The sequence below is a fragment of the Alexandromys fortis genome, unplaced genomic scaffold, assembly GCF_014885135.2.
Source record: "Alexandromys fortis isolate MF-2015 unplaced genomic scaffold, M_Fortis_MF-2015_v1.1 scaffold_24, whole genome shotgun sequence".
Taxonomy (NCBI): Eukaryota; Metazoa; Chordata; class Mammalia; order Rodentia; family Cricetidae; genus Alexandromys; species Alexandromys fortis.
Genome location: NW_026067906.1, coordinates 80,278 through 105,623, shown reverse-complemented (window position 1 = coordinate 105,623; position 25,346 = coordinate 80,278). Strand labels below are relative to the sequence as shown.

General features: G+C 39.7%; 1 protein-coding gene across 6 annotated transcripts in view; it reads right to left on the bottom strand.

The window, feature by feature from the left end:
* Positions 1-255: 255 nt before the first annotated feature.
* Positions 256-25,346, bottom strand: part of Eea1 (early endosome antigen 1) — an 88,237-nt gene continuing 63,146 nt past the window's right edge. For all 6 annotated transcript variants that reach the window (XM_050135476.1, XM_050135475.1, XM_050135477.1 and 3 more), the window contains 13 exons: positions 24,651-24,806; positions 22,631-22,770; positions 20,524-20,854; positions 20,265-20,366; positions 19,189-19,383; positions 12,573-12,755; positions 9,371-9,556; positions 8,495-8,626; positions 7,017-7,202; positions 5,964-6,202; positions 5,402-5,522; positions 4,570-4,668; positions 256-3,553 (listed from right to left, as the gene is read on the bottom strand). In XM_050135476.1, the coding sequence (XP_049991433.1) occupies positions 3,431-3,553; positions 4,570-4,668; positions 5,402-5,522; positions 5,964-6,202; positions 7,017-7,202; positions 8,495-8,626; positions 9,371-9,556; positions 12,573-12,755; positions 19,189-19,383; positions 20,265-20,366; positions 20,524-20,854; positions 22,631-22,770; positions 24,651-24,806 (2,193 nt within the window). In that variant the 3' untranslated portion in view covers positions 256-3,430. The remainder of the gene's footprint in view (positions 3,554-4,569; positions 4,669-5,401; positions 5,523-5,963; positions 6,203-7,016; positions 7,203-8,494; positions 8,627-9,370; positions 9,557-12,572; positions 12,756-19,188; positions 19,384-20,264; positions 20,367-20,523; positions 20,855-22,630; positions 22,771-24,650; positions 24,807-25,346) is intronic.

The following is a 25,346-nucleotide window of genomic DNA, read 5'->3' as shown; positions in this document are numbered from 1 at the left end:
TTTTGTTAATTCTTCACAAACTTAGTCTGAATGATAAGAGAACTTCTCAACCAATTATGACACTAGTGAATTCTTGATCGGGAACTTAATCAGTATCTTAAGTTAGACAACATTAAAATATGGCCACTCTCTGTATTGAAGTGCAAACTCCTAGTATTTGGTGAATTTGTTAAACAAAACAAACAAACAAACAAAAAAGTTAACAGCATGTTCTCTTTTAAAGCAAGCCAAACAATCATAGTCCTAGGGATAGCATTGCTGGAAAGAAACGGTCTTTAATATCATCTCTGACATATGAAACCCACGTGGCAAGGGTCCTTCCACTTTACACAGACCTAAACACTGTCTCGTGATGTGCCAGTTGTAAGCAGGATTAGAAATTACAGTATTGACTGAGCCAAACTCTTTCAGAAAATAAGGCACAACTACATGATCACAAGTATAAACAATAAAATAATGAACCCCAAAACTTAAAGGAGAAAATACTCATGCAAAAGTCTGTACAAAGGCTATGGATATATGACCCCACCCAGTTCAGAAAAGCACAGAATGTCAGACTTGTGGCTGGACCATGTTACAGTAAGTTCATTACTTCTCACAGACACAGTGGTTTTTCAATTCTATTTTATACAATTTTACATAAATTCAGAAAGTTTATACACAGTATTCACATGTGCAACAAGAACAATTTGATCATTAAAATTCAGGCAAAGGGCAATTAAGACACGGCAACATGTGGCACATTGTAATGATAGATCATTCATCAAGCTTATGTATAGGAATACTAAATTGATGGCACATTTAAATCAGATAAGTTACCTGTGATTTTCATAGCCAAAGTGCATTAAAAACTGCTAGAGTTAAGCAGGTCACAAATATCAAAATATACAGCTGTCATCTGCCTTCCACTGCAGGCTAGACATCTTATGCAAATGCAAGAGTAAAAAAGTAGCCGGAAAGACCTCGAAACTATATAAAATAATCGTAAGGACTTTTAAGTGGGGTGGGAACATAAGTTTGGCAGTTGCTGTCTCATGTCACCGTAAGGAAACTATTAAACCAGCTAATTCCACTTTCAGAGGTAGTTGAACAAAATGTTGCTTTGCACACTGCACTGAGGTTTTTGTGTTTCCTCCTTTTCTTTCTTCAGAAGGACTACGTCCTGTATCAGCAGCCTTGCCTGCTTTCTGTTAGAACAGCTCTGTACATACAGTTGACTGGACACAAACCAGTGCATCTTGATTTTCGTGCCGGGGTTTGCAGCTTGCAAGCCTGATGCCAATACATTTTGCGTTGTAGCCAAGAACTGGAACTCTGTATGTGCCAGCTCTGACCCACAGACAACAGAACGCTACTAGCAAACATCTAAAGTATGCAGCCAAAAGGACTTTTTTATTTAAACAAGAAAAATGTTAAATGTTTCCAATACATACTAAATTGGTAATAGTTAAGAGAAAACAATGGTCTGGTATAGTAGCATGTGGGAGGGAAGCTATTTGGGACCTACGACATGAGATTACGCAGGGCAAAACAAGACTACCTAAAAACACATGGTTTGATTTGCTGCCACCTGCCCCGTTTTTTGTGAAGTGGAGAGAAACAAAGGGAAGGCTTCAGTGGCTTCAACTAAAGGATGAATTTTAACACAGAATTTTTGTGAAGCAGTGCTGTTGAATAATATCTGCATTTTAAAAACATACTTCAAAGTACTCATAAGCAAAAAACCAAAAGCATGAGACTACTTGAAAGGATTTACAATGATATAAAATGCACGAATAGCTCAGTTTATATTATCCAACTATTTTTAATGAGGAGCCTTGCATCACTGTATTATATAAGCTCAAGGATATATAACTATCCAAGTCCTGGGACTTAGTCTCCTTATCAATTGCTGACGGCAGGGTTTAACTTTGCTTAATAAAGATACATGTTAGTCTCTTCTTGTTTGTATATGTTGTAAGTATGCATAACCCTGACAGCAAGTGTGTATTGTAAATTCTTTCTTGTAGATGAAATATTAGTTCTTCTCTTTCTCTGCTATTGTTATGAAATGACTGTACTGACTGAATGTGGAACTTCATATTTCTTCAAAAGTTGAAAACCATATGTGGTAGGTTCAGTCTTCAGATGCTCCCCATCTCCAGGTTACAGGATGGTGAAGCTAAAGCTCAGTCCAACAGTGACAGACAGATGACCCTGATGGGGTCTAACAACCTTGTTTCTACTTTAATCATTGTTTAGGATTTCGGGGCTACACACACTCTTGTTTAGCTGTAATGTAATTCCATTAGCACTGGTTATGCAAAGTTAAAAGATTTCCCAGTTAACATGGAGCCCTCATCAGAAACATGAAGTTCACCTTGCACCTCTCCAAGTAGTCTTTCTTTCCTATTGGTCAGAGAAAGTGTAAAGAATTCTAACTGTTCTCAGCACTTTATAGGGGCTTCACAGACAGGACAATAGCCGTATCGGCCCCATCTTTAAAAAGGCTAAACTGCATACACAGTCACAGTGAAGCTGAGCTACCCTAACCAAGACCGAGCCAGGTAAGGGGCAGAAGATTCATTCAGAAAGCAAACTTCATGAAGAGGCTAGAAGTACAAAGTAAGGCTGTAGTGTGAGCTAATTCCAGAAGACTTTCTGCCAGCAGAAACAAGACCAGGCCACCACACAGTGCTATTACCCTCCAGCTCAGGACGGAGAGTTTTATACAGTATTTTAGGGAACAGTGTGTGGGTGTCTAAAATAAGATAAAGAAATGGAAAGTAATTCTAGTTTTAGAAATACAACCCTAGAAGTACCATAAAATAAACCATTTAATTTTACATAAGGTGTTCATCAAATCCACTTGAATTTAATCAATACTGCCAAAACAAAAACGATGTTTGACTTCATGGTTAGCACGTCATTTTAGCATAAACTGCATTTAGGACACTCAAGTAATCAGTGTATAAAGTTAACACCATCATTGAGCCACAGACCTACCAAGGAGAAAACAACGTCTTACACTCCTGTAAGAGTGAACACCAAGAGGACACATAATAAAGTCACTTGTTATTGTGCAACAGAAGCACAACAAATGATACCAACCATCCATACACTTTGTACATATAATTTGAGAGGAAGAAACTAAGGAATTGTGTTCATCATTTGTGAATAATTAAATTATATTTAAAAAAATACTTTTCTATTTTCCATCCAAAGATTATTTACATTTCATTGGCTAATTCTGACCTTGGCATGAAAGCTGTCTGGGGGATTAAATGGAGAAAAGTAATCAAAACCAAAGTCTCACAAAAATAGAGTTTTACTTGATACTGGTAACATTCCAAAACATAGCATTCCCATTTGGCCTGCTGTGCACCCAGAGTCCGAATCAACTGTACTGCAAGTCCAGCGTTAGTGTGCACTCCTGCGGCCGGGACGCTCGTCAGCCTTGCAGATCATTGAAACATGTATCACACACACGGACAGGCTTCTTCGAAGAAGGGGTTAAGGCATTTTTGGCTGAGCACTCGGCGCAGAAGATATTTCCACACTGTCGGCAGTGATGCTGTTAAGACAAAAATTAAACCATTTCAAGCACAAGTTATAGCAAGAGCCTTATAAAATACGTCTCTTACAAACCACACCATCAAAGTGTGCTAACAGATTTCAGTACATGAATTTATTTCCTATGTAATTTAAACCTTAAACTGATCAAACACTGTGGTAACTTTCTAGGTAGCCTTAGAATGCTTATATCCTAGAATTCCCCGAGGAACTCTAGGATCCCTTCTTTAAAGCACTAGAGCATCCCTATCAAATGGAACACTAGTCCTCGTCCCCGACAGTCTCGGGACTCCAGCTTCACTCGGAATTAAACGTAAGGGAATTGTTCATACACATTAAAGTCTCTGCTTTTGCTTCTTTTAAAAGAACTCATATGCTGGGCGGTGGTGGAGCACACCTTTAATCCCAGCTCCCAGGGAGGCAGAGGCAGGCGGATCTCTGAGTTTGAGGCCAGCCTGGTCTACATAATGAGTTCTAGGACGGTCAGGCCTATGCAGAGAAACCCTGTCTCAAACAAAAAACATCTCAAATATAACTAAAACACATGAGTGTGCTCTCTGCCCTCTCCCTCAGAAAACAATTGTTCAGGGGATAACAGAAACATATGATGGAAAGGAAAACTAAAGTCAAACACATGCTAACCCAAAACTAGCAAGCACCGACTGATGTTTAGAAAATTTTACAGTTCCTTTTCTTAGCGACAGATTATCTAAATTACTCAATTATTAATGAAAATCTTGGGAGTCAGACAGTAGAGCATGAACCTGGTGGATCCAAAAGGAGACAGAGAAAAGCCCAGCTGACCCTCCCTTGTTTTTCCAAGATCCAAATGGGCCAGCGAAAGTCCTAAGCCCCTCCTCCTTTCTCCGTGTCCCTCTCCCCACCTGAGTCCAACAGACAAACCTCTTCGGTTTACTGGGGTCAGCGGAACAAGGACTCGGTCCTCTGAACCAAGATTGAGTTAATGACAGTTTCGGGAGACAGTGAGCAGGGATCTGCTCTGTAGGGGTCACTCACCCGTCTCACTGTGACGGAAAAGCACTTCCCACAGGCCATACAGTTTTGTACTTCGTTGTCTTCTGCCCACTTTCTGTTCAATGCTTGCGTGTGTTTGATCTGTTTTTAAAAAGTTTTGATACATTAAAATACTAATATTTCGCAACATAATGAATTGCTTATTTCTAATTTGTTGAAACAAATTTAAGTCAGATGCTTTAACTTCCAGTTGTCAAAATAGCTAATTTCTAAATCTGAATGACAAAATCAAATTAATAGTTTTATTCCTCAGAGACACAATTACAAACCTCTGGCAATTTCACATTCATTGTGTTACAGTAATCAATGTCTCCTCATGCTCTTTTCCTTGACATGAGGTCTTGACCCTGTCCAGGCTGCCTTCCAACTTGAAGTAATCTCCCTCCCTCTTCCCCCTTAGTGCTGGGATTAAAGTCTGCACCAGCAAGTCTGCTTGAGATCACCTCTTCAGATACTTACCAACTGGCTTGTTGTTCTGCATTCCTGAATGTTTCAATTCCCTTCTGTGACAATCCATGAATGATGTCACTGTCAGGTGGGAGACATCTGGAATGTCTTATATTTCATATAATCACCCAAAAAAATCCATAGGCTATCTCTACATGGATAGTATTTATCTGAAAATATTCAACATGGGTTTTACTGTCATCGTGGCTTCTGAGTGGTATTCAGTACTGGAGACTGAACTCGGGTTCTTGCATATGACAGGCAAATTCTCCACCCCTGAGCTACATTCTCAGCTCTAAAAGCAGGAATATTTTTCCCTGAGAGAAAAACAGGAGGATGGGTGCAGCACCCAGCAGCAGCACCTTACCTGCAGGGACTGGTTCTCCCGGCCCAGTTCCTGCACGGCTGCGGTTGTGTTGTCCAGCTTCCTCTGCAGCTCCAGAACTCTGCTCTGCAGCTTTTCTATGTCTCCTTCTCCTTTAAGGCATCTTACAGGACAGATTGCAAAGAGAGCATCAACATTTAAGAAACCATTAAGGACCTTTCTGGAATAGAGCTAATGGACTACTTTGGTAATTTTAAATATACATTTTAAATATATTTTCTTTTAAATTCTGATTTTTTTTAATGGCTGCTTATATATACCTGAAGAGGTTATACACTCTCCTCCATTCCGTGTTTAGTGGGGAAATGTGGCATAAGACAATCTATTACTTATAATAGGGTCGAGCTAATTTTTAAATTTTTGTTTTTGTTTTCAAGACAGGGTTTCTCTGTGTAGCCCTGGCTGTCCTGGAACTCACTTTGTAGACCAGTTTGGCCTTCAACTCAGAGATCCACTTGCCTCTGCCTCCTGACAGCTGGGATTAAAAGCCTGCACCAGCCACCACCGCCAGCAGGGGCAAACTAATTTATCAGGCGTCAGTCACCTTTCTAGCAGCGCTCTTCTTTCATCCTGATTATTCTGAACCGTGGCTTCTAAGACAGCAATTTCACCCCGCAAGTCGTCCGTCTGCTTCTCAAGCTCACTGACTCTCCGCTGACTGGACTGCCACTCCTTCTTCACGGTGCCCAAGTTCTCATTCAGTGTTGTGACCTGCACGGTAAGCTTGGCCTCCTTCTCCTCGTATCTCTTCATTCCTGCTTCCTTTGCTTTTATTTCAGAATGCTAAGGGAAAGGGGGAAAGAGGGAGAGTTATAGTGAGAAATAAGTTTCTATGTATTGAAATTAAAATACCAAAGATGCAAATCATACTGCTTGGAAAGGAGACAGGAGATGTATTACATCACACACTAAAATCCTGATTCTGCACATGTGTGTGCCCTAAGTAGGTTTGCTCAGATGTCATAATGCAGCAATGACGATCAGCCAGGCTACAACTGGAGACCCTGGAGTCAGGCAGAACAAAGCAATAGGCACATGCTAAGAGAAAACAGAGGTCCTGTTGACAAGGCTCCAGTCTCCTGCCTCAATGCATCCTGTCTCATCAACCCACCAAAGGTGTAACACAAACCCTCCAGATCGACTAAAAAATTGGCAAAGTTATCTGAGATGTAGAGTCGGTTCAGTCAAGGAAAGCCAGATGCTTCCTAGGAGGTAAATGCAATGCAGGGAAGGAAAAGCAGACTCCAGGCACCGGAATTCCAACCCGAAGTGTCTGCTCCCAGTCTGCAACATTACTCTGAGCGTGTCCAGTGTGTCCAGTTTTGCTCACACACCATCATGTCTACGGCTGTGTGCTTGCTTGCTTGTTTCTATACTAAAGATGCTTTGCTATTTATATCTAATTGGATTTTCACCTGTCACATCTTAGTTTAGACTACAGAATAAAATCTTTCCTAAAACAGCAGCTATTTGAATGAAATTGATGTTTTTTTCTAATTCTAGTATAAAAATCATAGTCTCTAGGTAGAAAATCTTCTGGACTGATTCAAAGCTCCACCTTAAAGCACGTATCCCACCATTAAGTTGGTTCCCCTACCAGCTTCGCTTCCTTCTCGGAAAACTCTGCCTTCTGCTTCTCTTCCTCCTTCTTCACCTGCTCTCGCAGCTGCCGCTGACTTTCCTTCTCCTGCTCCAGGGCCGCCTTCAGCGAGTCCACTCTGCCTTGAAGTTCTAGCTTCTGCTGAATCAAAAGCTGTTTGGCATCCTTGAGGTTTGATACTTCCTGTTGAAAAGAGCCAGAAACAATTCATCCCTGTGCCCGGGCTCATTTTCTGTTAAGTCTACACAAGCCAAAAATCACTCGGGAAGAAGGAATTTCAATTGAGAAAACGCAACCCCCACGTGGCCTGTGGGAAACCTGGGAGGTATTTTCTTGACTGGTGCGGGCAGGTCCAGCTGACTGTGATTTCACCCCTGGGTGCTATAAGAAAGCAGGCTGAGCAAGCCACCGCCCAGCGTTCCTCCATGGCTCTGCTTCAGTTCCTGTCACCAGGTTCCTGCCTCAAGTTCCTACCCTAACTTCCCTCGGTGATGGAGTGTGAACCAAGAGTCATAGAATGAAATAGCCCCTTCCTCCCCAGGCTGCTTTTGGTCATGGTGTCCATCACAGCGACAGAAAGCCCACTAAGACAACTTTTAATCACCATGTCAAATGGCAGCTAAAGTCTATGCAACTTTTCAGAACATCACATACAAGTCTTGAAGTTCAGTATTTCCAACCACTGATGCGAAGGGCAAGATTTACTTCCTACTCACGAGTCTTTCATGCGGGTCATACTTTTCATGCACATGTGTAAATTACGTTATCTGAAACAGGTCTCTCCACCTTTCTCTGTTTGCTCACTTAACATGTTTGTCGGATCATTTAGTCAGCAAACATAGCATTACACTCCCGAGTATATACTGAATAAGATCCACTCTGCGAGTTACAAAAATCACACTCGCTGGAAGACAAGGAGAAGCTGAGGGGAGCCCGAGAGAGCATCGAGTTTTCTCACGAAACTGCGTCACACTTCCACAAAGCAAATGGTACAAAGTTTCTCCAACTAGAATCCTAGCTAAGTTTCTAAGGGATAAAATGTTAAAACCATAAGATTATTGAGGAATTTAAAGAAGAAAAATAATTTAAAAACCAGACTCTCTTAAATCTAAAGTCATACAAGTTTATAAATTACTAAACATAATTTTCTAAAACAGTGTTCTACTTCATCATTTCAGATCTAAACTTATTCTGTGTCTGCTTTGCTCTATTCAGTAATCAGAGAACAAAAGGAGTTTCAATACGGACTTGCATATCGTGCAATAAAGAACTCTGGCCATAGTATTTTCCAAAAACAATAAGATAACGTGTCTATCCCATGGTGAGTCCCTTCTCAACCTAATTTAATACACTTGCAGATGAATGTAAATACTGTGTCTATCACATGGTGAGTCCCTTCTCAATCTCTAATACACTTACAGATGAATGTAAAGGAAAACACACAGCCTAGACAAGAAAAAGATACTGTGACTTACCTTCATGCTTTCTTGTTTGTGGGACTTGAGTTCTTCATTTAGTTTAGTGATTTCTTTTTCTTGTCTACATTTAATTTCCTCCATCTCTGCCAACTTAGACTTTTCACTTACTAGTTCTTTTTCCTTTACCGACTGTAGAGAAATTATAAATAAATTTAAAGCATCTACTTTCTTAAAAATTAGTATGCTAAAATGTTTATTTATGACCCCAGCTTGTGCCTCTCTAACGAGGTTAACTAGGGCAGAATATGCATCTTCCCCTCCTACCTAACCTGGCAATGTCACCACTGAGGTTAGACTTACAGTAAATCTGTGATGTGACCGGCGCCTAGGCAGAGTAAGGCTGTGACATACAGCGATAGCACTCACCTCCACAACTGCTGTTGCTATCACTGTTTTTATATATGGTTCTCTAATTTGGGTAGACTTTTCAATCTTCAGGTTTTAAATAAATAAAAATAATTTTTATAAAAAAATCTACTAGGGATAGAGTTAACACTAAAACAAGATGTTTGAGCTAAAGTTGTTGCAGTTAAGCACCAATTAAATATCACCTGTCAGAACCTGAGACATAAATCCTGAATGCTGTCCCTGCTTCACAGTCCCCACTCCTAAAAACACTCATGATTTCTATAATTAAAGGGAAAATTTCAATTTGGGGAATATAACAATTCTATTGTGTGAAAAACATGTTTTATAGACCCTCAAAAAGCAGTAAGAAGACTGGATAGACACCGCAAGAAGAGGCGATAAAGCACAGAAGCTCCGATACACACGCTCTCACAGTCTCAGACCCGCAGGGAGCCACCACGCTGGAGCCGGGGTTGACAAGCTGGTCTTCAAGACTTGTGCGAGTCCAGTGCTGAAGGAGCTTACCTTTTCCCTCTGGGCGTCCTGCAGTGCTTTACTCTGCTCCTGCAGTAGCTGTTCTTTCTGTGCTGAGTCCTGCTCCAAAGCAGCTTTGGCAGCCTGCAGTTCTTGAATTGATTTATTTTGGTTTCCAATTTGATTTCTGTTTGAAATCAAGTCTTCTTGTGCCAGAGAGAGCTTCTCTTCTACAGACTTATAAAAAGTTATATCCTCAAATTAATATGATTAGTAAATTTAAACAAGCATAATAGTTAATAAAAGTACAATAGCAAACAGTACATAATCACATGTCAGTGAGACATGAAAGAAAACAGTTTAAAAGGAAATACAGTTGAATGCTATACATTACACACATTTTCTAGGATCTATTATGTCCTTGATAAACACCTTGATAAACAAGACAGTTTTGTCATAGGGAATATTTCAAAACTGTCAATCCGATAACAAACTTAAGGAAATGAACTTAGTCTTTATATTTAAAGCTGTTTTCTGATCAGCCAACGGCCCATCCTTTGAGTTGCCTTTCTCGGGGCTGTAACAGGATGTAGTTAATGTCATACTTAAACATACTTAGAGCCACTGACTGCTCTAAGTCCCTCATGTGGTAGTTAATATTGTCGTGTTAATAGATTCTGAGTCACTATGGAAACCAACCTTTGAGTATGTTGTGAAGGAGTTTATTTCTAGGTTAGGTTAATTCAGGCAGGGAGACCCATCTAAATGGGGGTAGTACCATTCCATGGGTGGGGCTCCTGGACTGAATGGCAAGGACAAAAGCAAGGGGGCCGGGCAGCAGCATGCATCTGTCTCTACAGACAATGAGGCTTGATCCTGAGCTCCTGGATCCAGGTCTTCCCATCATGGTGTTCTACTGTGGGTCAAAAGGAACCCTCTGTTCTTGAGCTGCTTTTATGAGAACAATGAGGACAATAACCAATAAGGAGTGAGGTCCGTTTCTATCACAGTTACTAAGGCTCGCCTTTGAGAAGCAGAGGTGGAAGAAAGCCAAAGTGCCTGTTAAGTTACATTCGGGAGGAGAATGTAGGAAAAGTGAAATCCTATCCCAGCTGCTTCTGCTAAGAATTTGTAGGAGGTGACGACTAGGTAACATACTTCACCAGACCTGACTGATGGAAGCACCCAGTTCTCACTAGAGAAACACTTCCCTTGAAAACAAGGCAGATGATGCAACTCAAGAAAGGATCTCTGACAGCTAGGATTGTACCTAATGCAGAGTTAATAAAAAACTAAGTGAAGCTGGGCATGGATGTCTATAATCTCAGTACTGGGAGGTTGAGGCAAGAGGACTGCACATGAGTTTGAGTGCAGCCTAGAAAACACGGTGAAACATTGACTCAAACAAATAACTAAAATGAGTAAATATCTAATTTGAAGATTATGCTTCTGAAAAAGGAAGGTTACTTCTTACCAGTAAATCAGTTCAGAATTCTTTCAGTATAAAGCTCAATCTTTAATAACAGCCAGTAGAAGTCTAAACCCTTTCAGATTTAGTCAGGTAATACCCAGAGTCACCTTGGGATTTTTTTAAATAATTAATCAATTATTAACTGAATACCCTGCATAACATGGTCCTTAGCATAGAAGAGCGGCATGTAAAGCAGAAACTGAACAGACACACAGGAAAACTGTGTAAGACTCTGTGCAAAGTGAGGCGTGTGGCAACTGCCCTGTGCTGGAGGAGGCCGCTTGTCTGTTTTTCCAGCTACCCAGACACTCACTATAATCACACAAACTATATTATTTAAATCACTGCCTGGCCAATTACTTAAGTGTATTGCTAGCTAGCTCTTACATCTAGTATTAACCCACTTCCATTATTTTATATTTTACCACCAGGCTCATGGCTTCAGCATATCTGTCTCTGGCAGCGGATCCATGGTTTTTCCTCCGATTCTGCCTTCCTTCTGCCAGCCTTCAGTTTAGTTTTCCCTGCCTAGCTCTGTTCTACCCTAGCTATCAGGCCAAGCCAGTTTCTTTATTGACCAATGGTACTCACAGCATACATAGAGGAATCCCACATCAGGCTTAGATGTTGTCAAGGAAAGAAAGGTTTTTAAAAGAATAAAATTTATTGGGTTGGAGGGGTAGAGTTTAGTGTAGAATATTTGCCTGACATACAAAAGACCATGAGTTTGATCTCAGCACTGAAATAAACAAGTGCATTTCAAAGCCTACCGTATAAATCTACTACAACAATAATTGGGTAATAGAGATTCTGGCCCAACAAGCTTGCTAAATCCTAAAAAGCAGTAGTACCCCTAAGAAATTCTGTAATGTCAAATGCCCACAAAACACTCCAAGTGTCATTAGTTTATGAGATTTCAAATGCATGGCCTCTAAAAATGTAAATTTATGAAACCCATTAATCAGTTCTTTGAAGTCAAGGTGAAAGACTGTCATGAAGTCTTTTTGGAGATGCCAAGGGCTACTGGTCTACCCTCTTGTCTGAACATCTACTAAAACACTCCCACTTGCTCAGCATTGCTTCCCTTGGAACGCTCCTCCTGGTTCACATCTTTGTTCTTTACTGTCTGTAACCTAGCCACACCCACGGCAATAGGTAAATCACTGAGTGCATCAACTACCAACTTCAGAGTGACTGCACCAAACATAGCATCCCACTGGGAATAACGTTCATTAAGTCAGCTTTCCCATATTTCTTAACCTTTACAGTGTTCATTCTTACTTTTTCTGATGTCTGATAAAGTGACATAAAAGAAAGTACTGGGATGAGAAGATTTAGGTTTAATTCTGGATAGTCCTACAATTTTCACTTTACCTGGGCACAAATTTATAAGTGAATTCCATTTCTGTTCTTTCTGAACAAATAGCACAGAGTGTAGCCAACAAAAATACCCAATTTCATAAACGATCCAGCAGATGGGGCTCATGATGCAGATCAAGGCCAGACTTCTTCAACCCTACTGGTGTCCAAGTCCACACTGTCACCCTGAGGTATACACCGACAGCAGCCACAAGAGGACTCCCTCCCGTGGTTAAGTGTCACGTTATAGAATATTCTCACCCTTCTTCTCACACAGGAGACCAGCGCAGGGAAGCAAGGGACAGTAACAGCCAATAGCATCTCTCTTCCTGGTCTACAGACACCTGTGCTTCCTCAGGAACTTGTGCAGTGGGCATCTACACACAGCTTGCTGGGATTTGTTCTAACACCAGTTTTCCATACCTTAAGGTCTTGCCTTGTGGCTAGAAGTTCCGACTCCTTGCCGTAGAAATCAGACTGCAGCTGTTTCAGGCTTGCCTGGCATTTGTCATAGGTGCTTTGTAACGCCGACAGCTTTTCTCTCTCTGCTGCACGCTCCTGGGCTGCCTGCGAGGACTGCTGCTGCAGCTTGTTCTCCAGCTCTGTCTAAAACATGCAGCCGTGGTTTAAAGGAGAATGCAAGTGCAAAGCCAGCCACATAGAAAACAAAATCTGTACAGTTAAAATGTCGGAAAACCAGTTAAACTGCATCCATGTCCTAAAATTAGATTTTAATAAAGAGTAGAGCACTTTAAATTTATAAAGTCAAAGAATTACAAAACCAACAACTTCCAGCTTCAAATGTAAAAGCGGTCACAGTAAGTGAGAGATTCCACCAGTAGAGCGGGAGCTGCTCTGGGGTCAGAAACAATGTGAGACAGAGGACACAGAGCTGGATTTCTCAGATGACATTTTAAGGCTCAACTAAGAGAAATTTCTGCATGAAAGAAATTAAGAAGTCATTACTGTGCTGTAATGAGTATATAGTTTCTACTCTTGAAAACTCAAGTAATTCTGGGAATTTCTATAAGGCATCATTAATAACAAGACAGAGAATAAAAACTTCACAAGTTCAAACTACTCTAAAACCAACTGTGGTGTCTTGAAAGAAAATGGCCCAATTAGGAGGTGTGTCCTCACTGGAGAAAGTGTGTCACTATGGGGATGGGTTTTGAGATCTCCTTTGCTCAAGCTACATCCAGTGAGACCGTTCACATCTTGTTCCCTGTGGGTCAAGATGCAGGACTCTCAGCTCCTCCCCCACGTCATGTCTGCCTGCATGCTGCCAGGTTTCCTGCCACAATGATAGATGATAACTGGGAGGCGGCCTATCAGTGCTGTCCTATGAGAGCCGCTGGAGCCACGGTGTTTCTTCACAGCGATACAAGCTCTAAGACACCAACTTATCTTTAAGAATATCTAGGAGATATATAAAAATATGATGCATTTAAAATATGCCTGCATTTCATTTAGAAAAATATGCCTGGCTTTTAAATACATATCTTTGATAGAATGAGGCAGTTCTGACAGAGGCTTACAAGGATGGGGCATTGGGAGAATAAAGACCCACGGGTGGGTACCAAGTAGGATTCCTAGGAGAAACAAACATCAGGACTGTGATTTATAGTAATTTACTGTATTTTACTGTATTTTACAAAGAGTTAGACGGTAAGAGTTTGGGGGTTCTCAACATGAATAAATGATGTTTAAAGGAAACAGAAATGCTAATCTAATTTGAACATTATTTTGTACATACTTATTTGTACATGAGTTTTTATCTTATTATATTATTCTCCTACAGAAGCCTGTTCATTTTCTAATGAGACACAAAAGGGGTGGATCCAGATGGGAGGGGAGGGGAGAAGGAAGTGGGATGAGTGAAAGAAGGGGAAATTGCAATCAGGATCTGTGAGGGGAAAAAGCTATTTTCAATGAAAGAAAAAGAAAATACACAAGAATAGAATTATCCCTGCATCCATTAAACTTCTATACAAATAAAATGATGCGTTAGTTTAGTAAATATGAAGCTGATGGCATCAGGATCCTCCACGTTTCAAAACCCTGCCATTATCCACATTTTACTGGTCACTCAGTGGTGTTTGATAGCTAACTGTGTCCCTTTCTAAAGGACTTTCTTCCGCCTAGTTTCCAGGACATATGGTACACAGGTTCTCTTCCTATTTTGCTGGTCATTTCTCCTCAAATTATTTTACTGGTTGCTTTTAGTTAACTGTCTCTCTCACTATTGTAGAACTCCAAACTTCTGGCATTGGCTTATTCTAGTATGTATTAAAAAGATCTCTTCTAGAACTCCAACTTTAAACACCTTTTATTTAACAAGTAATTTTAACCTCTCTCCCCGAACTTCAAACTCTTATTATCCAGGAACTTCCATGACCTCTCCTCTTGAACAATCTGCAGGTACCTATCTCAACCTGAACTCCTGATTCTTGAGAGCAGCCCTGACCAAGAAAAACAAAACAGCCACCAAAAAACCCCATTATTTCATTCCAATAAATGGCACTGAAACTATCCACGTGCACCAATTCAAACCTTGACTCTTCTATCTACCAGGAAGGCTCCACACTGTGGCCCATTCTCCTCCACACGTATGCCAGCATAGCACTGTCTGGTCATTGCAGCGCATTTCCAGCAACCTCTCCTCGTCCCTGCATTTCCTGTTAGTCATATACCTGATTCTGGCATCATCTAGTGAAGCTGATAGAGCATATACAATATATATTAACTCTAAATCTGAAAGAAATCTTGTAATCATTTAATAAAAAGAAAACATGCAAAATAGTTGTATTTTTAATCCATTAAATTCTGATGACATAAAGATGAAGTTTCAGAAATACTTGGTTATGACACTAAATTCTGACTTCAAACATCAACGTGTGTGATCAAAACAAAATAGACATTAACAGGTGTAGCTAACAACACCTGTACAAGATAGACTCCTTCAACATTCCATCATAGACAGAAACAGCTCATAAGGCCCTGGCCCTAGCTGAAGAGCCACTGGCAGATAATGGCTGCTTGGGAACCATTTTTCAGGGGAATAGCCACTAGTGAGTGGCCTGTGCTTCAGTAAGTAACCCACACTCGTGTTTATGCCAGGAACCTAATTAAACTCAGTTGGCATTTTGAAAAAGGACATGTCTTTTATTAACTATTACACATTTATATATGTAACAACAATTAATGAAAAAAGGGAATAAATTTGAAAAAGAACATGGAGGGTTATATGAGAGGATTTGGGGGAAGGAGATAGAGGGGAAAGATCATGTTAGTATAAGTTAAAAAAAAGAATTAATAAAAGGAAAAAGCAGTATAGGAACCTCTATTAGGAAGATGTGGCAAAGGTAAGATGGAGAAAGATAAGAATAAGGTATACAAGCATGACCAAATAGATTAGATACGTGTGTGAAATTGTTTAAGACTAAAGATTCAGAAAAATGTTAAAAAAAAATGGGCTGCAACTACACAGAGTGGATCAAGAGGTGAGTGATCAGTTCCCCTGCTGGACTGCTCCAGTCTCTAGGCCCTAGGCCCTAGGCCCCTGGCCAAAACCCCAGCCTCAGCTACACTAGCCGGCCAGCAGGCAAGCCTTCTGCAGACAGGCTGCTCCAACACCACCTCATCCCTAATCGATCAGACCCTGTAATCTACAAGTCCCACTCTACCCCCCCCAAATCTGAGACCTCAGTGGCTCCCTGAGACACAGACAGCAACTGCAATGATCAGTCCAAGAGAGACAGACACTGACTATAAAGACTGGACCAAGGGGCAAAGACGCTGCTTGCATCAATTGTAGGAAGAGATGGGTAGGCGCCAATGCAAGAATGCATTCAACAACCCAAAAAGCAACATGGCAACACCAGAACCCAGTGGTCACACAACAGGAAAACCTGAACATCCTAACCCAGAATAAGCAGAAGAAAACAACCTTAAATATAACTTTATGAAGATGACAGACTCTTAAAGAGGAAATGAAAAATTCCCTTAAAGAAATGGAGGAAAAGACAAAAAATGGAAATCAATAAATCTCTTAAAGCCAAGAAAACCAAGAAAAAAAATCAAACAAGTGAAGCAAACACTTCAATCAGTTCAAGACTTGAATACTGAAATAGAGGCAATAAAAAAAATACAAATTGAAGGAATTCTGGAAATGGAAAATCTGGGTAAATGAACAGGAACTACAGATGCAAGCATAACCAAGAGAAAAGAGATGGAAGAGAATCTCAGGCATTGAAGATATGATAGAGCAAATAGATTTATCAGTCAAAGAAAATATTAAATCCAACAAATTCTTAACACAAAACATCCAGGAAATCCAACACCATGAAAATACCAAATCTAAGAAAAACAGGGATAGAAGAACCCTCCAGCTCAAAGGCACAGAAAATAAATTCAAAAAAATCACAGAAGAAAACTTTCCCAACCTAAAGAAGGATATGCCTATGAAGGCACAAGAAGCTTATGGAACACCAAATAGCCCGAACCAAATAAAGTCTCCTCACCATATAATAATCAAAACACTAAACATACAGAATAAAAAAAGAACATTAAGAGCTGAAAAGGAAAAAGACCAAGTAACATATAAACGCAGGCATATCATAATTACACCTGACTTCTCAATGGAAACCCTGAAAGCAAGAAGGCCCTGGACAGATGTACTAGAAGAAAATTCCAAACCAAGGAAGTTAGCTGCACCCACTAAAAAACACAGGCAACAGATAACCTCACACCAGCAAACCCCAAAGAAGGGTAACATACAAACACTACCACTGAAAAATAACAGGAATTAACAATCACTGGCCATTAATATCTTTTAATATCAATGGACTCAATTCACCTAAAAAAGACACAGCTTAACAGAATGGATATGAAAACCTGTACAGCTGCTTTGGAAATCAGTATGGCAGTTTCTCAGAAAATCGGGAATCAACCTACCTCAAGACCCAGCAATGCTACTCTTGGACATATACCCAAAGGATGCTCAATTATACATAAAGGACATTTACTCTACTCTGTTCATAGCAGCATTATTTGTAACAGCCAGAACCTGGAAACAACCTAGATGCTCCTCAACTGAAGGATGGATAAAGAAAATGTGGCACATTTACACATGGAGCACTACTCAGCTGCAAAACAAAACAAAACAAAACAAAATGACATCTTGAAATCTGCATGCAAATGGATAAGGCTATAAAAAAAACATCCTGATTGAGGTAATCTGGACCCAAAAAGACAAAGTACTCACTCATAAGTGGGTATTAGACGTAAAGCAAAGGATAACCAGCCTGTAGTCCACGACCCCAGAGAAGCTAGGTACAGAGACAAACATGGATCCCCCTGGGAAGGGGAAATAGACAAGATCTCCTGAGAAAATTGGGAGCATGGGTGTTTGGGAAGAAGGGAGGGAAGAGGAGGAGGGGAAAGGAGGGGGGAAGAGAACATGAGGGAATAGGATGGTCAAGATGGGGGAAGGACAAAGAGGGGAGAGCAAGGAAAGAGATACCTTGATTAAGGGAGCTATTCTGGGGCTAGCAAGAAACCTGGCACTAGGGAAATTCCCAGGAATCTCAAGGATGACCCCAGCTAAGATCCTAAGCAATAGTGGAGAGGGTACCTGAACTGGCTTCCCCTGTAATCAGACTGATGACTATCTTAATTGTCATCATAGAACCTTCAACTAGCAACTGATGCAGAGATCCACAGCAAAGCACTGAGCTGAGCTCCCAGAGTCCAGTCCAAGAGAGGGAGGAGCGATAATATGAGCAAAGGGGTCAAGACCATGATGGGGGGATACCCACCTAAACAGCTTACCTGAGCTAACTAAGGGGAGCTCACTAATTCAGGACTGAGAGGAAAAACAAGCCTAGGACCAAACCAGGCCTTCTGAATGTGGGTGACAGTTGTGTGGCTGGGGCAGTCTGTGGGGCCACTGGCAGTGGGACCAGGATTTATCCCTAATGCTTGAACTGGCTTTTTTGGAGCCCATTCTCTTTGGAGGGATACTTTGCTCAGCCTAGATATAGGGGGAGGGCCTTGGTCCTGCCTGAAAGTGATGTGCTAGACTGTGTTGACTCCCCATGGGAAGACTGAATGAATGTGGGGTGGGAGGAAGGAGGAGGGTGCGGGAGGAGGGGAAGGAGTAGGAACTAGGATTGGTATATAAAATAAGGAAAGATTTAAAAAATAAAGAAACAGTTCAAAAATACAATTATATCCTAATTTCTGATTACATGTGAAAGCACAAAAAATGTTTCAAATGTTTCCATACTTGCCTATATTTTTAGAAATTTAATTTTATGTAATATAGCATAACAGAAAAACTAGTAAACATAAAGCTAAATATGTACTGTTTTTAATTTGTATTCTTTTTCCTCTAGGACATTTTTAGGTTATTCTATAGACTAAGGATTGTACCCTCTTTCTCAATTAATATGCAAAACCTAACACTGATGAGAGAGCTTTGTGTGGCTCCAGTATTTTACACTAAACACGGTCTGTTTTACAACTCATTCTGGACAAGATGAGAATGTGTTTGAGTGTAAACCAGATGATTAGCAATAGACTGTCCCCTTATTCTAGGAAATAACATTCTGGTATAATATAAAATGCCAGCTATACTATACAAAATCTGACATTGCTGAATTTCTAAAATACATTTCACAGCATGATTTCTGTCATTACTTTCCCATAGGTAAAGATGATTTATTGTGAATTCCTTTAACTTTTTTTCCCTAAGACAGTAGAAGTGTTGCATAAATAATTGACCCATGTCAAATATTATATCTATGTATTTTTATACAAAAACATCAACTATTAGACAAATGATTAACATCAAAATTTTAAACAATAAATTAGCTGACATTTTCAATGAATGAACAGGCAGACTTAAATCATATCAAACATGAGCCATATATTTAACAACAATTTAAATATATACTAACTTATTTATAATCTCTCAATTTTTACCTTCACTTCCAATTTTTTCTTCCTACTTAAAATGATAAATTTTCATTGATACCTTTTGTGAAACAGCATTTTTAAGTTCTCCTTGAAGTGCTTCAATTTGCTTTTTCTTCTGTTCGGCCGACTGTGTGAGCTGATTTATGCTGCCCTGAAGCCGCTGTTCTTCTGCTTCCTTTTGTTTTAATGTATTTTGAGCCCGTGTGACTTCTTCCTTGAGTGAACTGAGCTCCACCTTCAACTGCTGAGAAGTCTGAAGGAAATGAAAAACCTGTCTGACTCATGCACTCACTCAAGCGCATCTTCTGAGCATTTGCTAAAGGAACACACTGCTCTGGGCAGGTATAGCTGAACCTGTCGGTCACCTTCCAAACATGACTTATTTTACAAACAACAATAGGAAATAGCTAGAAACTGTATTGAGTGTACAGAAATATCTTTTTGTTGCTATCTAGTCATCAAATATTATCGTTGTCTCCATGGCTTTTTGTCAATTTGACCTAAACTGGAGTAATCTGTAAAGAGCTTCATCTGAGGACCTGCGTCCAGTCTGGGCTGTGGGCAAATCTGTGGGCGTTTTGATACAGGATTGATGTGTGTGGGCCCAGCCCACTGTGGGTGCTGCCACCCCTGGACAAGTGGTCCTTGGTATATAAGAAACTGAGCAAACTTTGTGGAACGAACTAGTAACCAGCATTTCTCCATAGTCTTGGCTTTCTCAAGGGTGGGCTGTGAGCGGGATGTGTAGGCCAATCTTTTCCTTCCCACCCTGTTTTTGGTCAGTGTTTATCACAGCATTAAAAATGAAAACTATGGAAAGCTATAAAATAAGTCATGTTTAAGAAGCTATTAATTTTTTCAACTATAATGTTCTTTAACCCTATCTAATTAAAATTCTCATGGTGAGTTGATTCAATTTCCTCCTTTTCTTACTTATATTCCTTAATTTGGCTCTTACATTTTAAACAAGTTTAAATTTTGTTAGTGGTAAACAGATCACAAATAACAATTTTAAAATAAACATGGGAGCCATTACATTTTAGAGAAATAAACATCCCCTTGATGTTCATATCAGGATGAAAGGAAAGTTCAAAGACCTATTACACTTTACATATTCACAGTAAAGAGAATTACCTCTTTCTCTTTTTCAAGTGACTTTTTCAGCTCATTCTGCTCCTTGAGTGTACTTTCTGTCTGGACTTGAAGTTGATGCTTTAATTCTTTACAAACCTTTTCCTAATAAAGGAACATTACACAGAAAATGTCAGTAAAAACTTACAAGTGGTTTATCGGCTTAGAGAAATAGAAGGAAATCAGCCCCCACCGCAGCGCACACGCCAGCTGGCATTTTAATAATGATTTCTGCATAAGGAAGTAATCGCAAACCACTAACCAAATCCAAGATAGCAGCTTTTCCTTTCTGATTCTCTTTCTCAAATTCACTTTTGGAGTTCTTCAAAGAGTCAGAAGCCTGTGCGAGTTTTTCTTTCGCCGTGGAAAGCTCCGCCATCAGAGCTGCTTTCTGGGCCTCCAGTGCTTTCAGTTCTGAGCCTGCAGCCTGGAGTCTGTCACTCAGCTCCTTGTGCTGCTTCTTAGCATCTTGACTTAACTTTTCAAATTCTTGTTTCAAGATCACCTTTTCTTCCTCTTTCTTGGTAAGAGTTTGTGTAATATTTTCAAGGGCTTCAGATTTATTCTGCAGATCCAATTTTGTACTGGATACTCTGGACATTAAAGAATTTTTTAAATTAATGTAAATTTTACCAATCAAATGTCCCAGAAGAAATAATTTAAAGAACCAGGAAATCAATGAAATGTTTATTTCTCTAAAATGTTAATGGCTCATATGTCTACTTTAAAATTGTTGTTTGTGTACCACTAACAAAATTTAAACCACTGAAAATTGCCTTGAAACATCACATCAGATACACGATTTCCTTAGAAAGGGAAAAGTTATTTATACTTTCTAACTTAATCCAGTCCTGTTATTAATAGTAAGTTATCAGAGAAATTCAGCTAACAAATCCTACAAAGTCGACAACAACCAGCAAAGGCTTTCTAGTCTCCTAAAGTACCTAAGCAGACACAGAACTCTGCCTGTTCCCTTAGAAATATAAAACATTCATGTTGATGAATCTGAATATCAAGCATTTACCATAATATAGTAAGATATTTTTAAAGGAATCATTTTACTTAACAATTTGTCTTTATTTTTTAACTCACATATATCAGATTATAGAGTGATCTGCTAGCACTGATCCGTAAATACAGGTTGTTAATGCAAGAATGAAGGACCTCCACGAATGAGAAGTGAAATCCAACTTTAAGAATGAACACTGATTCTGGAATTCTCCTTACACTCAAAGTACTGGCTATTACTTATTGTCAACAAGACACAAGCTGACTAGTGGGTAAGTCTATGGTGCAAGCCTTTGACTGATGTATGAAGGCCTAGCCCATGGTGAGCAGTGCTAGCCCTGGGCAAGCGGTTCTTAGCGGTGTTAGAAGGTAGGCTGAGCAAGTTTTGGGGGCAAGCCAGGAAACAGCACTCCTCCATGGCCTCTGCTTCAGCTCCTGCCTCCTGGTTCCTACCTTGACCTCCAGTTCTGGCTTCTACTAACCTGTAACCTAACCTGTAAGAGGTAATAAACCTTTTCCTCTCCAAATTCTTCAGTGTTTCAGCACAGCAAGAGAAAGCAAATTAAGTACTCAATTAACATCAAAGCTGTAAAAATTTACTACAGAGTGAAAAACAAATCATTCCTAATGAGAACCCATTCTGTACTTAGTATCTCAGAGCAGAAACTTGACTGTTAAGTGAAACATATACACATTCCAGTATTTCAAAATTTTATATCAACTATTTCAAACTGGCCAACAACTCAATGAATGCTCATGAATAACAGGTACCATTATTACTGCTGAAAAATGACTAAACCAATTTTTACAGAACTAAGTGAATAACGAGAAATGAAATTAAGTAACAATGACTTTGTTTCAATTACATTAACATCAGTAGTATATAAAACCAGTGGATGTGCATGCGCATGCACGTGTACACACACACACACACACACACACCCACCCAAAGTAGCACTGTCTCTCAGAACAGTGAGAACACACAAAATCGTAAGAGACAAAGTGGTGCAGGAGAATTGTCTGTATTCTGTCAATCATGTTTTAAATAAACGCTGATTGGCCAGACAGGAAGTATAGGCGGGTCAAAGACAGGAAGTAGAGGTGGAGTGATGAGAACAGGAGTAGTCTGGAAAAAAGGGAAGCTCCCTTCGCAGTCCTGCCCAGACCACCAAAGAAGCAGGATGTGACTTGCCCTGCTGAAAAAGGTACTGAGCCATGTGGCTAACAGATAAGAACAATGGATTAATTTAAGTTACAAGAGTTAACAAGAAGCCTGAACTAAGGGCCAATCAGTTTATATCTAATGTAGACTTTGGTGTGATTTTCTTTGGGGGCTTAAATAAAGTGGACAGTCAGCTTACGTTTCCTTCTCCTCTTCCAGCTGTTTACCCAGCTCTGCAGTTCTGAGCTCCAGGTCGGTGTTCAGCTGCCTCTGCTGCTGTAGACTCTGCAAAGCTTGTTCCTTGCTTGCTTTAAGTTCAAGAGCATCAGCTTCTAGCTTCTGTGGGTGAAGTACAGCATCTACTTGAATTTGACAATAACTAATCTATTATCAAATAATATAACATTTAGTCTGCATTCAAATTGTTATTGATAAAATAACTATACTTACAGAAACACTTTCTAAACCCACTACTGAATGAGGAAATTATTCTTAGAATCTGTCAGAATCTAGATTAGGCTTTTTACATAAGTCAGTGGTATTACATAAGTCAGTGGTTATTTTTAAAATTAATGATAAAGAATCAACTTAAACAAATATTTATTAAAAAACAAAGTCTGTTCATTCAAGCTTGAAAAACTTAACAGGCCATTCCTATACCCACTTAAAATATATTATCTATGTATATGCAGCTATCAACCATGGAATAGTAAGATGCTTAACATAAAAATAGATTTGCCATGCAGTCCTCGAACTGACACCCACTTACCCTAATTAGACAGCATTCAAAATTCCTGACTTTGCTTAATTAGTGTCTTAGTTTAGATTTTATCTTTATAGTGTACTACTAGGAAGTTCATACATATTACCATGTGTCTAATTTTTCAAATTTATAAAATCAAACAGGTTTAAATAAAAGTAATATGCTTTTTATCATTGTGTGTGTATGTGTGTCTGCGTGCCTTGGGGGGGTGGAAGACACAAATGTCAAAACTGGGTGTTTTTCTCAATAACTGCACCTTATTTCTGAGACAGGATCTCTTATTAAACCTGAAGCTTGCAGACACTGCTAGCCTGGCTGAGCACTAAGTCCAGGGGCCCTTCCTTTTCTGTCTGCCCTTATCATCATGCCTGGCATGTTACATGGATGTCAAGTCTCCAAACTCAGGTCCTTATGCTCGCATGGCAGGCCTTAACTGAGCAATCCTAGCCCTCATTTAATTATTTTCCTAAATGAAACACAAAACATAGACATTATACATGCCACCTGGGCACCTACTAACGTTACACTTAAATCGAGTTAGACATATATCTTTGTTTGCCTTTTCTCTCTGCTGAAACTTTCAAAATTCATTTTCTATGTTTTTGAAACGGGCAGTATAAGATGTTACCTATAGCCACTCATCATGTGACCGCACCCCAGAGATTCTTGCCCCAATTACAGCTACTTGAGAAAGGTTTCCAAATAAGAGTTCTCTCTGCTCACTTTTATATAACATATCATTACCTATTCTTTTCAACCATGTCTAATTTGTTATTATGATTACTGTTGGCATTAAAAAAATCCCATACAGAATTCTCTCATATTATACTGGTATAGCTATCCATGTAATAATTCTGTAATCCTTATAATTCTGTAGTCATACATCATGCTTCGACTGATTATGGAAGGGCAGGTGAACAGGAAACCTAAAAATATTTTGTTTAACTGTTGGTAATTCTAAACTCAGATTTCTCTGATATGCCTAATTAGCTCATCTTTTTAGTAAATCAAGACCTCATTTAGAATTATCTGAAGGTAAGGTTCAGCTTATAATAGTTTAAATACATTACTAAATTAGAAGCAAAATCCAAAAAGTAACTACGTTTTGAAAGGGAAAAAAGTCACAATATACACAGTATTATTTTGGAATAAGGTGTAGGGAAATGGAAAATATCAAAAAGGAGAGTCTGGGCCAACAGAATTTACTATCTGGTTCTCCTGGAAACAGCTCACCCTTTACAATGAAAACAGCACTCTGTTAATGGTTATTTAGACAAGTCGCCCATTAATGAAGGAATGGAAAATGAAGATGGAATTCAAGATTATTGATACAGCAGTTTGGAAGTCTGACACCACTTCACCTTTCTCTGTTACGTAAGTCTCATTCTGTGGAGCTCATCAGACTCCACAGTGGCCGAGTAGGAAGCACGACAAATTCAGCTGTTTGTATACAAACCCTAATTTGGCCTTCTAAGTCTTCTGCCTTCTGTTCTAAAGAGAGGTTCTTCTCTTTGTACTCCTTTAGACGGCTCTCCAGCTGACTGCAGTGCTCCTGCTTCTCCTCTAACTTCGCCGTGACCTGATCCAGCTGCGCAGCAGCCTTATTCAACTCCTGCAGAAAAACACATGGAAGAAAAGCTGGAGCACCCCGATGTTCAAAGTGAAACTGAAAAATGTAATTTTGCCGGGCGATGGTGGCGCACGCCTTTAATCCCAGCACTCGGGAGGCAGAGGCAGGCGGATCTCTCTGAGTTCGAGACCAGCCTGGTCTACAGAGGTAGTTCCAGGACAGGCTCCAAAAGCCACAGAGAAACCCTGTCTCGAAAAACCAAAAAAAAAAAAAAAAATGTAATTTTATATAGGCAAATAAATATCTGGAGTAAGACTTCAGATACATCCAATGACTTATCAGAGGTTATCCATGCCCACTAACAAAAAACATTAAGTTGTACATAATGTAAGGTCCCAAGCTTATTTGTGTAATAGTTAAATAACTTAAAACATTTTTTAGATTATTTTATGTCCATGAGATTTTTTGCCTGTAAGCATTACATGCACAGCTGGTGCCAGAAGAGGGTATCGAATGTACTGACACTGGAGCTGCAGACAGTTGTGAGCTGCCATGTGGGTACTGAGAATTGAACCCGGGTCC